At 43.5% G+C, this 12,275-nt stretch overlaps 1 protein-coding gene across 1 annotated transcript in view; it reads left to right on the forward strand.

The window, feature by feature from the left end:
• Nucleotides 1–1,569: 1,569 nt before the first annotated feature.
• Nucleotides 1,570–12,275, forward strand: part of LAMB4 (laminin, beta 4) — a 42,361-nt gene continuing 31,655 nt past the window's right edge. The window contains 8 exon segments of the mRNA XM_009709719.1: nucleotides 1,570–1,682; nucleotides 1,777–1,808; nucleotides 3,724–3,881; nucleotides 7,412–7,547; nucleotides 8,941–9,014; nucleotides 9,679–9,867; nucleotides 10,635–10,698; nucleotides 11,256–11,470. Coding sequence (XP_009708021.1) covers nucleotides 1,570–1,682; nucleotides 1,777–1,808; nucleotides 3,724–3,881; nucleotides 7,412–7,547; nucleotides 8,941–9,014; nucleotides 9,679–9,867; nucleotides 10,635–10,698; nucleotides 11,256–11,470 — 981 coding nt within the window.

A 12,275-nucleotide genomic window follows, 5' to 3' on the forward strand; every position in this document is an offset into this window, starting at 1 on the left:
ATAATGAATTAAGCCTTACAAGCAGTCAGAGGAGAACTGATAACAAATATATCACAACTGAAAATGTGTACCCAAGACAACCAGCCACTCTGAAAACTGGAATCAAAGTGCCACAGGTTTCAACAAAGATGCCAAAAAACACTGCCCGTTCTGTGCATGAACTGGCAAACACCATTTCGGAGCTGTTCCATCACCGCATTTCCCACGACTGCGCTGTACCCTGGACACCTGCCCTGTGCTACTGCACTGGGCAGTTACAGGCAAAGCTTGTGCTGAAATGCAAAGCTGTGACTCAAGTTGCCATGTTGTCTTTAGCTTTAATTTGAAGAAACCTAGTGCTCACAGCACTGACCAGAGCTTGAGCTAATTTGAAGCTGGCTCAATACGTCCACACGGGTGCAATGATAGCTTTCAGGTCGGCATGTTTACAGTCACCTCAAAAGCCCAAATCAGCCCTTCCAGACCATTTGCGCCCCTATGGTGAGGAGTTGTCTTTTCTAGCCTGTGTCCAGATAAACCACTGCCACTAGACTTCTGCTGTTAAGTAGCTGTAAAGACTGTGACGTTTGGTTGCAAACCAGATCAACTGATGAGTTGTTTAATTAAACAACAATTAAAGAGCTGTTTGCCAGCACTTTAAGAATCCCAGCCTTCTCTTTTCAGTTGCATGAACTTTTTCTGCTGTGAACTTAACCTGTCACAACTTTCTTTCACAGAACGTATTTGCTGATGCCAGAAGCTCCGGCAGAAAGAGTTCACAAATCAAGCCTTTGGCAGGTTGCAGGCCGGGTCTCATTCTCACCGACACCTTGGTGCCTCGGGGGACGCGCTGTCTTCTCCAGCTGAAGCACACAGGTATGCCTTTGCTTGCTTCCCTCAGTCAGGTGTGCTCATTTCCAGCTGAAACACTTGGCTGCCTGAAACCCAGGTAAGACCTCTTCAGTATTTAATTTTCCTGCTAAGCATGGAATTAAAGTATGTTGGGGTTTTGCTGGTCCTTGTTTCTTTGTTGAAGAGAGTCATGTTTAAAGAGTATCATTGGTATTGAACATCACAGAGTTAGGTAGGGTAGGGACCGGGACGTGTACCTACCAAGATTACTCTTACTGTGGATACCTGTATTTCACTACAGTGCTGTCGCAGTGGTTGCAGCTTAAGTCATGTCTGAGTCTGTCCATGATTCTAATAGAGTATAAAATTTAAGGTCCAACACAGCAGGAAAATGTTTGCTCAGTTTTGCCTCAGACACCGGCTCCACTGCCAGCTCTCTCTGAGCCAGGGGCCCAGGCGTAGCTGCACGGATGCTCACTGGCATCTCCCTGTCACACACCAGGCGCTCTGCATCGTGGCAGATGAGAGGAACTGAAGCAGCATGAAAGGCTGGTGACTCTTCATAGCTTTCCCTAACCATCTAGGTATGGCTGTTGTGTCATGTCCTGTATAGAGCCATGTGAACCAAGCCTATGTGGAGCCTGTAACTTCTGAAATACTTTAAATGAATTTGCTGATGTTCCTCTGAGTCTGGGGAGTGGTATTTCATCTTGGCTCATTCAGCACAACGACGGCTGTATGAACGTGAGAAACAAGAATGGAGCTGGGAAGCGGCACTTTGGGCACCCTCGCACAGGGATGCCCCAGCATCAGCGCGTCCTGGCCGCGCTGATGCCTACAGATGGAGAAAGGTGAGGGGCAGGCTGTGGTTTGGGAGCTCTACTTGGTGGTAGGATGCTGGGTTGTCTTTTATACCCACGGCTGCCTTCTGTTTTTCCGACAAAGGCTTTGTGTTGGCAAGTCTTACTTTCCTCCAGGTGAGTAGGAAGAGGAAGGGTGTGAAGTAAGTGCGACAATGAACCTCCCTTGGGTTCACACTGAGGTTGCCCCATACAAGTCTTTTGCATTGATACTGACATTACCTGTTTTTCTTCACCTCACTTTAAGATGTGGTTATAATCTTGTCTCTGCCAAAGTTCGTAGCACCTGACATCAGGTGTTTCTCAGTGACATGTTCATTAGGACCTCAGTCTTTGTTGTAAGTTAATAAAAAGTAACAAGAACCTCCAGAGAAGGAGTTAGATCTCTGCAAACAGCCCGGCTGAATCTAGTTAGGATTACATAACTTGTATTTGAATACTGCAGTATTTTTGCTGATAGCATTCTATTTTTATTTTACACTAAGTGTGAACATTGTCAGAGTCTTCTCCAAAAGCCCTTGTGAGGTGTCCCTCTGCTTTCATCCCTGTTTTAGTACCAAAATTTCCATTGTGAGAAATTTTCACTAGAACAAAATCAAAGCCAGGGTTTCCTTTTAATCTTTATATTTTCATTATGGCTCTGTCACGTCACTAAAGGCTAGCTCTGGGTAAGCCTATGTGCAAGGGGTGCCCTGGTGAGGCAGAGCACCGAGTGACCCACCAGTTCTTCTCTTGCAGCGGTACCAGTTTGCGTTTTACAAGGAGGCATGAGGCTGGGGCTGGCCGTCCTGTTACACCTCAGTAAGTACAGAAGTTACAGTTACTCAGGTCAATTTTGAAATGTTATCATGTGATTTACATACCACTCCAAGTCTTTGTTAGAGTGCTTCTTTAAGTACGCTATTAAGACACATAACAGTGAGTCCTTATTCCCCACGCTCCTACCTAGGAGCTATGACTGATATGAAACCTTTAAGTACAAAGAAAAGATACAGGTTGTAATTGAGTCTGAATCAGGTCCTGAAAGGGGCAATCGATATCTGCTAGTAAATAATGAGCGTGGATCTGCATAAATAAAGAAGAGCAGGCTAACCACACTTATGCATTTCTTTATACCCAAAGAGTCAAGCGTCACTCATCATCTGAAGTATAGCCTGAGCCATTGACTGAAATCTGGCTGTAAAATACTGTATTTTTTGCTGTTGCAATTGCATTATTGTTTCTAGTGTTCTGTAGGATCTTCCTGTATCGATTGTTGGGGTTTTTTTAACTGCACTTTTAATAACAAGTTGAGCCAAGTAAAGCTGAACAGAGAAAGCCTCCAAGGTACCCATTCCTGTTCAGGATTTCAGGACAGAACTTGTTTAAAAGGACAAGCCCTGTAAGGGAAGTCTTAACATAATGGGGAAAATATTTAAAGTTGTTTCAGGCAAAATAAACAAAAAGATCCTGCAATTATTTAGAGAATTCAGAATTATTCTGTTTAATTATTAGTGACTATTCCATGGGGTCTGAACAGAGGGCTCTGGGACCGGACCAGGGGGTTCATTGCAGATCATCAGAAAATCTGTAGGACCCCTGACATCAATCTTGGTCTCAGTTCCACCATTATGCCTTGGAAATCAACAGAAAACAGCAGAATTAATCCAAATCTGGCTCTGCTCTCAGAGTCAATTGAAATGCCTGTGATTCTGCTGCAGGATTGCTGGCTATGGGTATGCCAGGGTAGGAAGCATAATAAGTTATTGCTCATAGTAGATTGGTATGTTTATTGCACAATAATGTGCTGGGAATTTAAGTTTTAGCATAGATTTGCAATATGCTAGCTATATTTTTATAATGATTTTGCAGCAGGTGTGTTCATTACTAAAGCTCTTTGAGATTCTTCCACGTGGTATTATTAAGGAAAAAAGAGATACAGGCAAAGGGTAATTTAGTTTTCTGCTGATGTTGGGATTTAACTGATTTTGTCCAGAGAATACTGCTGGGTACACAAAACAATTTCATCTCTCTGATCTTCTTTTGCACTCAGTGCTGATAAGACTCCAGCAGGCAGAGGATGGCTGTGATGCTGGGTCCTGCCACCCAGCCGTTGGAGACCTCCTCCTGGGTCGCAGCAAGCAATTAACAGCCTCATCAACCTGTGGAATGAACAGCCCTCAGAAGTACTGCATTATAGGCTACCTAGAGGTTGGTTTGCTCTTTCCTTTCTAATAAACTGAACTCTGCTTACTAACAATATTCTCATCTTGCCCAGACTAGGAAGTTTCTGTTGGAGTTGTCTGAATAATCATCAGACAGTGTGACATAAGTCTGGTGGAAGGCTACGCCTTATTGCAGAAGGTTTGGCAGCAAACAGCATCCACAGCGATGTATAGCTTCTCAGGAGGGAGAAACATCCATGAGATGCAAATGAGCACAGGGATTTCTGAAGGAGCTTTGCTCTGCAAGCCGTTTTCCCACTCATGCCTCAGAGGTGAAGACAGCAGTTTGCATGTGCGTGAGTGCAGGCGGGATGCAGTCCTGCAGGCTGCAGGCACTGCCCTGATGGACCTTTGCTGGAGGACAAGTCTCATACAGTGCTGAGACCTGAGGCAGCCTGTTAAGAGATTCACACCATGTCCTCTCATGTCTTTTGATCTGAAATACGACCAACGTTGATAAAAGTAGAAAGCCATCTCTGGCAGAGGGAAAACCTAATGGTGTAATCCGGTCTTTGGCCGTGTGGGTGCATAGGCAGATCCAAAACGTGGGTGATCAGAGGCATCCCTCTCACTCCCTGGCCACAGTGACGGGGGCCGTGGGGGACCAGGGGGCAGGCGGGAGCCACGCCAGGCAGAAACGGGGATTCCCCTGTTGTATGTCCTGGAGGACTTGGCCCTGTTGAGCTCATAAATTGTCACAAATAGAAATATTTTCACTAAATACTAGCTTAGGCTGAAGAGGAAGTTAATAAAATACAGCTTAATTTATAAGCAATTGAAAATAATTACAGTTTATGACCTTCTGGCAAAATGGTGTGACACGTTTGCAAAGTAAAGCTCTGCCATACTGAGATGGCACCAAGCACTGCTCCAAGTTACATATTGCAGCTGTGGTTTTCTGCAAAATGTAAATACCTCTTTCTTCTTCTGAAATAGCCTGAGTCTTGGCACTGCTTGGTAGATGGGCACAAAAAGCCATTTCAGAAACATAATCTTTCTGGCCCTTAGCTGGAAGATTGCCTTATTTTTGCTTTTTAAGAGATCAAAGAGCAATAAAAAATTACTATTTTCACTTGCCTCTACTTATCCTTTGAATTATGTAAATACAAACTCATGAAAAGGAGCAGCTGTTCCACAATAATCCCTGTGATTTAATGCTGCTTCAACGTATCTTGACCCCTGATGACTGTCTCCCAAAGAGGGTGAGAACTACAAATTCTGCTGCTTTGCAGAGCTCAAGAGAGAGAGGCTTATACTCTCACAATGTGTTCTATCAGTTCTCCTTAAATGTATGTGTTACCTATAGCATATCAGAGTCCCACCCAACTCAATTCTCTTTCTCACCAGCACATTTTGAATGCTTTGCTGGAGGCAGGCCAGGAAGCTTCGCGTCTTGCATCTTGGAAAGCAAAGTTCTTCCTCCTCCAGTTCCCCTCCTGATAACCTGTGTCAGGCACCATGACGAGAGCAAGCTGTACTTGTGAAAGTGTGCGTTAGGCAACATGGCAAGCTGCCAACAGCCAGGACTCGGGTGGGATATCTTATTGAAAATTCAAATTGAAAAAAAAATTAGAGTTCAACTGCTTTGTGTTTGAAAAGTAGCACTACAAATCATTTTTGGTCTTTAATGTGTCTTATTGTTTCTAAATGTAGGTTAAGTGGTTTTTAGCCCTATGCTTGGATTTACTACTTACATATGCTTTGAAAGGAAAAGAAAGAGGACTCAGTATTGAGGAGAGCATAAAGCTGCACACTTCAGAGGCAAATGGGATCTGCCAGACTTGCCTTATGTGGACATGCACATGCTTGTCCTTTGGGCACAAAAAGATTTTTATGGAGCAACCTTAAACATAAGTTGACTGAGCATATCATACTATGTGCATCTATATAAACCAGAGAGTGGGTGTGCGCAGTCCTGCCAAATGCTTCGGTAACCTGAGCTCTCCTTACCAGAGCTTTGTGAAATGAGATGTCAGAGTATTTTTTGTATTTCTGTCTCATCTCCTAAATTGTACATTCACACACTTGTCAAGTGCAGTATAGAATGACTGAATATAATATATATTTATTGTAATGTTTAAAACACGTGAATTATACCATACCTGTAAATCTGTATCTCTTCATTTATTTAAATGTGAATAATTCCCAGGTGATCTCATAGTACAAATGTGTGCAAACCATTCCTAATACTTCTCCGTAGACCTTGACTGTGCTGGGCAGGGTGCCTCTCCACACGTACCCTTCTGGGTCGTTTCCAGCCCAGCTCCTGCCACTGACTTCCACTTTCTGTTTTCCGCAGCATCCCTGCCAGCCTCCCTGCCATGGGCACCAAGTCTGTGCCTCCTCCTCCAGCTCCCTCTGGGCTGTTGTGTTGAACCTGCTTCTCCCTGCCAGCGTCCCTGCCAGCCAGGCACACAGCTTGGGCATCACCTTCTGCTTTGGCTTATCCCCGAATCCTCGCACTCAGGCTCTACCCAAATTTCGTACAATCCATCTGTGTAGTGCAGCCACCCGTGCCCACCCTGCTGCATGCTTCCTTGGGTTTGTCCACATGGCTCAGCACAGGTCATCTCCCAGCCCGGCATCTCAACCTTGTCACCTCTCCTTACGTCTCCCACTCAATCCCCCTCTTATCACCTTAAATAGGAGCTCCTTGCCTTCGCTTTCAAAGCCCTTTTGCAGACAAAAGCCTCTCATTCATCATTGAGATACTGGTTAATCATTGCCTAGGTCTTCTGCTCCTTCTGTTTTCAAACAAGACCCTTTCATCCTATTGACATCCTGATTTTCCTCCTTTGTATCGCTTTTAAACATTTCCAGTTTCCCTGTCCCTACAAAAGGCACTGACAGTGGTCCAGGTGGTGGTGTCAGCCCAGACCACCTACTTACTTTGTACCTGGATCCAGCCTTACCTTACATTTGTACAACAGCATTTGTCTGCTGCTCCTGGCTGGGTCTCCGAGCTGCTAGAAAATGTACAAAAGAGAGGGAAAAAATGTATAAATTATTGAGTGAACGTTCCTTTTCAAGGCTTCTTCAGATCTTGAAAGATCCAGTCCTCCCTTGTCTCCCCTCTGCCTCCTTGCTGCCATCTCTGGCTGAAAGTTTCTACAGCCTTTATGATACATGAATAAAATCTCAACTTTTCAAAAATACATTTCTCCCGAGAAACTCTTGCAAAACAAACCCTCTGGCAGCTAAACTCAGAATCAACACCTTGACAAACTTATTTCTTCTCTCTTACTGAGATCCCTTCTCCACAACTGAAAAAGTGTATTTTTTTTACAGAGTACCTGGGGCAAACTGAGACCAGCATTTACTATATGCATGCTTTGTGCATATGATGATTTTCTTGGGCTTGTCACTTATATATGAAAGCCCAAGTGATTAAAAGCACAGGCACCCAAAGCAACATGACAGGTTCCAGTCTTGCAATGGCATAGGTACGTGTACATCCACCAGATCTTTAAAGAAAAGACCAAATTCATCTTTTATTCTGCTTGTTTTGTTTTCTAGGCTGAACAGAAGTGCTTTCTCTGTGATTCCAGATACCCGTATAATCCCTATATGCAGCACAACAGTCACTTGGTTGAAAATGTTATCACAACTTTTGAGCCTGATAGGAAAAAGAAGTGGTGGCAGTCAGAAAACGGTAAGTTTCTCTGAGAAAATATTACTGCAAAATGTTACCATGAGATTTATTTATGTAATTGGCATTTACCACGTTGCCTTTATGAAGAGATGAAACAAAACTTCATCTGTTCTTTGTTTCGGCAATACTCAGTGATTTAAACCTATTTGTGTGTAGCAATATAGGATTTCAGGAATTCTGTTTTTCTACAGACAAATTTTATGCAGAGTATCTCCAAGAGCTGGCCAGAGGACCTGTGGCAGTGCAGTGTTATACATGGTGACTGTGCATTTTTCACAGGGTGTCTGTCTTTCAGGGAAATGTGATTTTTGGCCAAAGGTACCTTTGCCTACAGATGTGTAATGGCGGAGTGTGTAAAACACCAATATCCAATTGAAAAAATATTGCTTGCAGTGTAAAGTACTGATAATTTAGGAAATAATTGCATAAAGCCTGGCTATCAACACCCTTATTGCCACATGTTAATTGTGTCATGAGCTTCTCTATAGTAGTTCTTCACTGGTATCATAGAATCATAGAATGGTTTGGGTTGGAAGGGACCTTTAGAGGTCATCTAGTCCAACCCTCCTGCAGTGAGCAGGGACATCTTCAACTCGATCAGGTTGCTCAGAGCCCCATCCAACCTGACCTTGAATGTTTCCAGGGATGGGGCATCTACCACCTCTCTGGGCAACCTGTTCCAGTGCTTCACCACCCTCATTGTGAAAAATTTCTTCCATATATCTAGTTTAGATGTACAATCTTTTAGTTTAAAACCACTACCCCTTGTCCTGTCGCTACAAGCCCTGCTGAAAAGTTTGTCCCCATCTTTTTTATAAGCTCCCTTTAAGTATTGAAAGTATTTAGTTGTCCCCAGAGCCTTTTCTTTGCCAGGGTGAGCAATCCCAATTCTTTCAGCCTGTCCGCACAGAAAAGGTGTTGCATCCCTCCGATCACTTTTGTGGCCCTCCTCTGGACCTGCTCCAACAGTATAGAAGAGTTTAACAGATCTGTTCAGCATGAACAAAACCCTGTATTGTTATTGACTTTGATTTTTTTCTTAGAAATAAGCAAACTATTTGGATGGATTTTAAAAAAAATCTCACTGGATACAGGAAGACATAAACCCAGGACCTTACCATCACCATAACTTAGAGTCCAAATGATCTGAACAGGACCTTTAACCATCTCCTGCAGTCTCAGGGACATGAAGAATTGCCAGTGCCAGTGCCAGAAAGGCAGCACATGGCATTGCCCCCGAGAGAGCAATCCAGTCGCACGCTGGGTTTGCGCACAGGGGATGCCCTAAGGAGCCTAGCTGCTGTGCTGGAAAAGGCATCTTTGAATTCCCCATGGGAAAGCTGTCTTCAATGTCTGCATTGTGCTTTTCACTTCATTTTCATTCTCTTTTCAGGCGTTGACCATGTCAGCATTAGACTGGACCTAGAAACTTTATTCCAATTCAGCCATCTTATCCTGACTTTTAAGGTACATCTTTTACCAGAGCTTTTATGTAATGTTATACACTAATTACTTAACCACAGGAACAAATTGCTTAGAGAGGCAGTGAAAGCTCCATCTTTAGAGGTTTGTAAGAACAGGTTAGATAAACATCTGTCAAGTATGGTTAAGTTATAGTTGATCCTGCCTTAGGGGAGTAGGATAGACTGTGTAGCTTCCTATTCATGTGCTTTCTGGTCCTACTTTCTATAAATCTGAGAATTAAAGCTGAAAAAAAATTAAATTGCAAAATTACGCCCTAAGAATTTAGGACATCTCTGAACTGCAGTTGCTCTTTCAAATTTAGTTCAGCCTTCTCATGCATATCCATTATGATCCAGATGGTTACAAATTTGTTTTCTACAAAATTCCTCCATTGTTGTGGTAAACTTCCTTAGTTAGAAAGTAATCTTGTACCTATATGGAAGGTTACCCTTCCCTTTTGCTAAAGAGTGGTTCAAATGAAGAATCTGGCTTTTTCAGAGAATCATGTAACCAGCACAGTAGCCCTATAGTGAGCCTACAAACTCCCAAACGCAGAATTTTAATTGGCAGCTGTTGGCATTCCCCAAACAGGAATGTCAGTACAACAACCCCTGAGATGTCTTATCAACGCCTGGTTAAAGAATTCTTGAAATAATGTTTCTTGCAGACATTTCGGCCTGCAGCAATGCTGGTTGAGCGCTCCACTGACTTTGGTCAGACCTGGAAAGCATTTAGATATTTTGCACAGGACTGTGCAGCTTCTTTTCCCAACATCTCTTCTGGTCCAGCAAAAAGTGTGGGAGACGTCATTTGTGATTCAAGATACTCGGACATCGAGCCCTCCACTGAAGGCGAGGTATGGCCAAGGGTGTGTGTTTGTATGAGTTCAGATCATATGTGGTTATTTTTCTGGAGCTGAAGGTCTCTCTCCATCAGGTCCACTTAGACAGATTCTGAGACATGAAGTGCTATTGACTTTTTACTGAAGTAAGAGGGGAAGACAAACACTGTATTTTACCTTCAGTTTCACACCCAAATGAATTCCAAATGGTTTCCAAATTCACATGGAAGTCCCCCTCATAAGAAATCTTGACTCCAGATCATATGTGGTTATTTTTCTGGAGCTGAAGGTCTCTCGTCTGTGTCCATCAGGTCCACTTAGATTCTGAGACAAGAAGTGCTATTGACTTTACTGAAGTAAGAGGGGAAGACAAACACTGTATTTTACCTTCAGTTTCACACCCAAATGAATTCCAAATGGTTTCCAAATTCACATGGAAGTCCCCCTCATAAGAAATCTTGACTCCATCAGCCTCTACCACTAAAGCAGGGGCCTGTCCTTTGATCCCTTTTGTAGGTGCTCATCTCATCTCTCCATTACTCTAGGGCATTGTTTTTCCTTCCTCCTGACACATCAATCCGCCAAAATGTCTTTTTGCCTTGCTCAGCCCAGGCAAGGTTGAAAGGGTGAGAGAACATGCCAAATCAGGGCCACAGCCTTGTTCTTTTTATTTATGGGATCAGTAAAGTAGCATTATTAAGTAATGGGTCTCAGGTGACAGTCTTTGTATCCAAAAAGAATAGCTTCAGTGATCTATAGAGCTGTATTAATTTGTTTTGCAGGTTGTTTTAAAAGCTTTGGATCCCAGCTTTGAAATAGAAAATCCGTATGTGCCATATATCCAAGGTATGGACAGTACAGGTTTTTTCCAGAGATACCTTGCTGGTGTTGCTTGTTTTGTACTCTGAAAGGGTCAACAGCTTGGCTGGTGCAAATCAATGATGTTGAAAATTAGGTACCTAAAGATCTTAGGGAGACATCTGTATTAATAAATAAAATGGGTCAGTCTTGTTCTCTAGCCCTGAGGGAAAATGGCACAGCTCTGCAGAGCTCATCCATGCAGCTAAACTGTCTTTCCTCCTGGGGTCAGGGGGCCCAACCCACACTGCTTTGGGGGAGCAGTCCCAGAGGTTTATGTAAACTCATGAAGGCAGTGGCTGGGAAAATACAGGTTGGCCCTGGCCAGAGCCATACCAAGGAGGATGGTAACGCTTACACAGCTGTGTGCCAGGAATGAGTCCGTGCCCTGGCACTGTACAGGTTACTGGTCTCAGCCAATATCAGATCATTTTCACTATTTCTTCAGTATGGGGGAATTCTTCGATGACTGATCCAAGCTGAAGATTTCATACTGTTCAATTTTGAATGAACTTGGTCTCTTGATTTCTCTTCTTTCCTTCCAGAGCTCATTACATTGACAAACCTAAGGATCAATTTCACTAAACTCCACACCCTTGGGGATGCTCTTCTTGGAAGAAGGCACAGTGATCCCCTCGAGAAGTACTACTATGCTGTCTATGAGATGGTTGTGCGGGGCAGCTGCTTTTGCAATGGCCACGCCAGCCAGTGTGATCCTGTGCAGAATCTGCGGGGAGACGTTTTCCATCAGTCTGGGATGGTGTGTCATTAACGCTGTCTCCAACAAGGGCAGTCCCTACCTGGTATTTTGGGGGAAGGAAGAGATGGAGGGAGGGAGAGGAAGGAAGATCTCTGATGATCTTTGGATTGACCATTTGCAACTCCAAGTTGTAAGATGTTTCAATACAGCTTCTTCCTTTGAAACCCTGGGCTGGATTGCTCAGGAGCTGTCTCTTTGTTGGCACTAGTGTGGTGTTTCAAAAGCAACTGGGAAAAGACATGTTGATAATAGCAGCAAAATACCAGAGCTGTAATGGTGCAAATGTAATGCAGTAAGTAGCCTGTGGTGTGTGCAGACTTGAATGGCCACTCGTTGGGTGCATTCCACACTCCAGCTGGGCTCAGGGGCTCTGCAGCAGGAGAGGAGGTATTGGCACAAAGAATAGCTGATAATGCAAAGCTAAGCCATGAAAAATGGATTGTTAAAAAATTCAGGAACATGATTGCAAATTCTTTCCCTGTGGGAACAAGAGGGTTTTTTTTTCTCCTGGAAAATGTGTCTCAATACATAGACATGGAGAGAGAGAGAGAGAGAATTTAAAAGGTTACAGTCTCCTCTGATATCTCTAGAAGTATTTTTTTTTCTAAATGTTGCTCAGAGGCTTTCAAACTATTTGGTTAAAGTCTGCAGGTATTCTCCAGACCTTTTACTCAAATAACTGAGAATTATGTCAGCTGAGGGAGCCAAAGAGCTTTGAATTTTCCTGATCTTGCTGGGGTACCTTGAGCAGATCTCCTCTCTCCTCTCCTCTCCTCTCCTCTCCTCTCCTCTCCTCTCCTCTCCT

The sequence above is a fragment of the Cariama cristata genome, unplaced genomic scaffold (genome assembly GCF_000690535.1).
Source record: "Cariama cristata isolate BGI_N322 unplaced genomic scaffold, ASM69053v1 scaffold871, whole genome shotgun sequence".
NCBI lineage: Eukaryota > Metazoa > Chordata > Aves > Cariamiformes > Cariamidae > Cariama > Cariama cristata.